Below are 5,135 nucleotides of genomic sequence, written 5' to 3'. Positions count from 1 at the left end.
AAGTATTTATTCTATTTATATATCTGTGAAATATACAAAATAGGAAAAACCAAAAAAAAAAAAAAAACAGTATTCCAACCTAGGCGTTTAATACGTCTACAATATGAGGCAGTTTCATAAACACCTAAGTGCTGTCTTAAAGTTATTATCTATTTCATTACAGGTAAATTCCCTATCAAAGTTATTTCACAGACAACAGTCTTTCGCAATTCTTTCGGTCGTGCCAATTTTGAACAGAATTAAAAAAATTCTTTGTTGGTTTTATGTAATGGGATGTTTTTATTTTTGCTTAATGAATGACGAAAGACATCGTGAGACGACTTAGAAAGCGAATAACAATAAGAAAGCCATCATGAGACAGAAGAGACCCATGGCTTCAGACAGAGCAAATCCCAAAATAGCATAAGAGAAAAGTTGTTGTTTGAGTGATGGGTTACGTGCGTAACCAATGATTAAGGATCCAAAAACGGTTCCAATTCCAGCTCCTGAAAACATAAAATAAACAAAAATTTAAAAACTTTAAAATTATAAATAATAATAATGATATAATATTAAAATAAAACTACATTTTTTTTTAAAAAGATAATAACCAATTCTGCGCATTCCTTCTAGACACCCTACCATAATGAAACTAATTTTAATGGCTGGAATGTTGAGCAGGGTCACGCAAAATAAAGAATATATTAATATCTTCATTAAATCTTTTCTTCCTATGCTCACCGCGGAATAAGAACGTACCATGTCGCACAGGCGGTGGACAGATTTTCCACCGCAGCCTTGTTATAATTAGGCTGTAAATATCTATTCTTTTTTTTTTTTTTTTTTTGTTAGCCAATTAGCGACGATCTGTGCGCAGTGAACCTGTTTTGGTTCAACAGCCCAGGTACATTCTTAATCTGCGACGAGTATAACTTCAATTTAAATTAATATTCATGTTCATAAGACATTAATAATCTAACTTTAACTATAGTATATCTAAATAAAGAAAATTTTTTTAGTAATATAGTAAAATTATGAACCAATATTACAGATAATATGATTGCAGCAATTAAGTGTATAATTGTTTACAAAATTTAAAAATACTTATAGAACTTGAAAATATTCACAGCAATATTACCTATTAACATTTTACAAGTTATATAATACTCGAAATCAAATTTACATCAAATACACTTAAATATTTAATATAAATTAGGATGGAAACAAGAAAAATAAAGTAAAAAATATAACTTAAGGTGGCTTAATACAACAGACATGTATCAATCAGTGTTAAATAAAACAGAATAGATACTGAATTTAGAAATAAAAAAGATTGTTTGATTATTGAAGAACAATTAATACTGACAAAACAATTGAAGTTCTAGTAATTTCTTGAAAAAAATAACACTACTTTATATAAAAAAAATTATTGAAAAACTTACATATTTTTAATACCATGCTTCAATCCCTTGTACCAATAAAACAATCACAAATCCAAAACTCAAGATCATGCAAAAGCTTAAAAATGAAATAGCAAAAGCTTAAAATCAATCTAGTAACAGGAAACTTCTTAGTAATAAAAAAAAGTAAACAATAAATTTAATTAATAAAATTAGTGTTTACCCTTATGTATAAATTATAAACAATTACAATTGACAAATAAGATGAAGACTATTTTATTATGACAAAATAGTATATGAAATATAATAAAACCAAAATATTTACTTTACAGTAAATATTCAATGAAACTTTTTAATGGCTTTAAACAATGGAAATATTTAATATTCAAATAAATTTGTAGCGCATACTTATTCTTTTACTATCACATAAAAAAAAACTGGTTTCATCTTAAAACTAAATAATACTTTATATTAAATTAATTTTAACATACATTTTCAATAGAAAATCTATGGTTAATTGATGAAAAAATAAAACTCCTGAAAAATTAAACCATATTTCCATTAAACACCAAATAACAATAAAAAAGTAACCATGATACACATAAGGCCCATTGCTTCGGCCAGGGCAAATCCTAAAATTGCATATGAAAAAAGCTGCTGTTTTAATGACGGGTTACGTGCATAGGCTAACATTAAGCAACCAAAAACCACTCCGATTCCAGTACCTGCGAGGATGAAAAGCAACAAATGTTAGGATAAAAAATAAAATAAAAAATGGAAAAGATGGTTGCACTAATTATGTAATTGGATAGTAGGACAATTAATAAAATATAGAAATTAAATTTAAAGCAATAGATAATAAAACATTACATTTGTGAAAATCAGTAACTAGTTTATATTTTTATTAAGCTATATAAATAATAAAATAAATTAAGTATCAAAAAAAGCTCATACTTAGACAAAAGTGCAAACACCAATTTCAAGCAGTACACATTTGCATATTGAAAAAATAAATTATAGTTCATAATATAAAAATACCTGATCCAGCAATTCCTACTGTGGCTGCACCAGCACCAATGAATTTTGCAGCAGAGTCAATATCTCTTGACACAGCTGATGTTTGGAATCCTCTGACAGCATTTACCTGATTAATAAATTAAATATTTTATTTGGTATAAAAGTTTAATGTTTAATTTAATGTTATCTTACCAAGCTTCCGTTGGAAATAATGGCACTGGGAGTTTGTTGGTTTTGGGTGCTGGGTCCATTTGAGACAATGCTGCTAATTGGCCTGACAATAGATGCCCTGGAGTTGGAGAGGATCTAAAAATGAAAAATTAAATCAATTACTTAGAGATTAGTTAATGAACTATCAATGTTTAATAGACTTATTTTAGTTTTAACCCTAAATTACACGCATTAAAAATATTCACGAGATGCACACTGCACAAAATTAAAATATGATAAATTGAAATAATCATTATTTTATTGCTCTTATATAAATAAAAATTGTCAAATGCTTTTATTGATACTTGATATAAACAAATTAAACTTTCATATAAATATTATAACACAGTTATATCACAGTATACCACGCAGGCTTTTAGACAGTTTTTTCAATAGATTATGAACTTTAAACCTTTCTATAGTACAGGAATCAAATTGTATAAAATTGGGAGTTGTATCTTATTTTAGTTTATCACCTAATTAGAAGGTACCTAGGTAAGGTTAAATTAATATTTCGTATTTTAGAAGCAATGAACATAATTCTAAAAGCCTAGTCTTTTTGACCATGAAGTGTGTAATCTAAGGTTAATACCTTACTATGCTACTTCAGATTTATTAAAAGTAATTTAGAAATTAACTACCTACAATGGATTTTTTAAACCTAACCTGGTAATTCAAAATCATCAACATTTAGGTATAATTATTAAATCTTCATAAAATAACTATAAATTTTCTTCTCATTTTATTTAAATTATTTACATTTGTGTCATTATAATCAACTTTATTTTCAAGTGGATCTCTCTTAGTTCATTAACTTATTATATCTAGCAGTTATGATGGCTAACTATTTAATAACATTGGTAAAAATACAAATTATTTACAGATATATAATCATACATGACCTCTACATTGTAAAGCGAAAATCAAGCATAAAAATAAGAATTAACTAGCGAAAAACGTAAATAATATTGAGAACTAAAATTCCTGAAATAATGTAAGTATTGAAAAAAATGTTAAGACTATTGGTATGAAAAATATACAGTTATATGCAGTAATTTAATTTAGGTTAAAATATATATATTAATATAAAAGTTAAATGAACTAATGTAATATAAGTATATTATCTTATATTAAAGTATCAACTAAAAATATTTTATAGACTAGTTTAAAAAATTGTTAGGAAGGCTATCGCCCTTGCAATCACCTTCACCCAATTACAGCTCTTTAACCTCAAACCAACCCTTTTTTTCATTAAGATAAAACATAGGATTTTTCTAAGATACCATAGTCACTCAATCAATCATTACTGTTAATCTTAACTCATTATACTTACGGCGGAGCGGACAGCGGGTGCGACGGCTTTGGCTAAGGAATACATTTTTGTATGTTGTAGATTTTTGTGGGCTGTGTTAAAACTGAAAAATAAAAACACGGATACATACAAGATTAATGAAAATGACCAATTAACCTCGTGCTACGACAGATTTAACCTTTGGCAAGGGCAAATTTGGAAAATAAGGGACCCGAGTAAAACGGCACAAGGTGAGATGGTGCCTCGAGAAAACCTATGATTTAGGTACTAGGGGTGAAAATGAAAATTCGTAATGGATGAATCAGAGATCGAAAAAATGATTAAGTTCGGTTTGCGCCGTCTTGAGGCGTGACCCGACAGAAAAAAATGGCGGACGGCACGGATGGATCGTCGTCTTATCCGTTGACGATCGTCAATGGTAGACGCGTCAACCACAACGAGTCGGTTCAGTTGAGCCATCGGTGCATTTTTTAAAGATGTAAATTGAGCAAAGATGAATTTAATGTTTTACTTACCGAATGCAGTGCCGTACAGACCGGGATGGATATGAGTATGTGAGACGAGTGGCGGCGAGAAAGAATGACAGACAAACGAGACGGATGGAAACGACGTCACAGATACTATGCGAGTATGCGACCGGGTCGTGCGGCATTGCGGCGGCCCGGAATAGAGCACCATGGTCGACCAATCCGAAGCGAGGACACCAGTGAGTACGGCAACGTCGGCGATACGATGGACGAAGCCCGACGACCGATCGAACAGCTGACTACAGTGGTTACAAAAACATGCAAATTCTAATGACAGGCCGGCCGGTGAGCTTTTGAGAGCCATGGCACACGTCCCGCCATTTTTCAAAACATAGCTCCTCTGGCTGTATACAAGTTTATACTAATTGTATTTTAGTATTTAGTTTGGTTTTGTTCGTTAACCATCAACTGTATAATTTGTTATTTGTTAATTATTAACGTAGTCAACATTTGATAACTGGGATATACTTTTAAACTAAGATAAATAACTATCATGTATCGCGGTTACAAGTTACAATATATATTTCTGAAAGGTGGTCGCTTTTAAATTTATGTTCTTCTTGAAATGAAATACAATATTATATTGATATTTTAATTTAAAATAAAAATTATTTATTTACATTAAATAGATTTTAAATATTTATTTAAATTATATTTTATAAAAATTAATTAATATCATCTACACTATAC

General features: G+C 29.4%; 1 protein-coding gene across 2 annotated transcripts; it reads right to left on the bottom strand.

Moving 5' to 3' along the window:
* Nucleotides 1-255: 255 nt before the first annotated feature.
* Nucleotides 256-4,585, bottom strand: LOC113551766 (ATP synthase lipid-binding protein, mitochondrial-like). 2 transcript variants are annotated; one of them, XM_026954235.1, is made up of 5 exons: nucleotides 4,434-4,585; nucleotides 3,940-4,021; nucleotides 2,589-2,702; nucleotides 2,418-2,523; nucleotides 256-485 (listed from the first exon to the last, which is right to left on the bottom strand). In XM_026954235.1, exons 1-5 carry the CDS (start codon nucleotides 4,568-4,570, stop codon nucleotides 322-324), a joined length of 603 nt encoding a protein of 200 aa, XP_026810036.1. In that variant the 5' UTR covers nucleotides 4,571-4,585; the 3' UTR covers nucleotides 256-321. The 2 variants fall into 2 exon arrangements, with proteins under 2 accessions (XP_026810036.1, XP_026810037.1); XM_026954236.1 differs by lacking the exon at nucleotides 256-485 and adding an exon at nucleotides 1,926-2,104.
* Nucleotides 4,586-5,135: the final 550 nt, after the last annotated feature.

This window comes from Rhopalosiphum maidis, chromosome 2, assembly GCF_003676215.2.
Source record: "Rhopalosiphum maidis isolate BTI-1 chromosome 2, ASM367621v3, whole genome shotgun sequence".
NCBI lineage: Eukaryota > Metazoa > Arthropoda > Insecta > Hemiptera > Aphididae > Rhopalosiphum > Rhopalosiphum maidis.
This window is presented reverse-complemented; position numbering and strand designations above follow the sequence as displayed.

Coding starts and splice junctions, on each gene's coding strand:
- LOC113551766 (XM_026954235.1), bottom strand. CDS start 4,570: ATGCCGCACGACCCGGTCGCATACTCGCATAGTATCTGTGACGTCGTT. Junction 4,022..4,433: donor TCTGTACGGCACTGCATTCG/GTAAGTAAAACA, acceptor TTTATTTTTCAG/TTTTAACACAGCCCACAAAA. Junction 2,703..3,939: donor CACCCGCTGTCCGCTCCGCC/GTAAGTATAATG, acceptor TTTCATTTTTAG/ATCCTCTCCAACTCCAGGGC.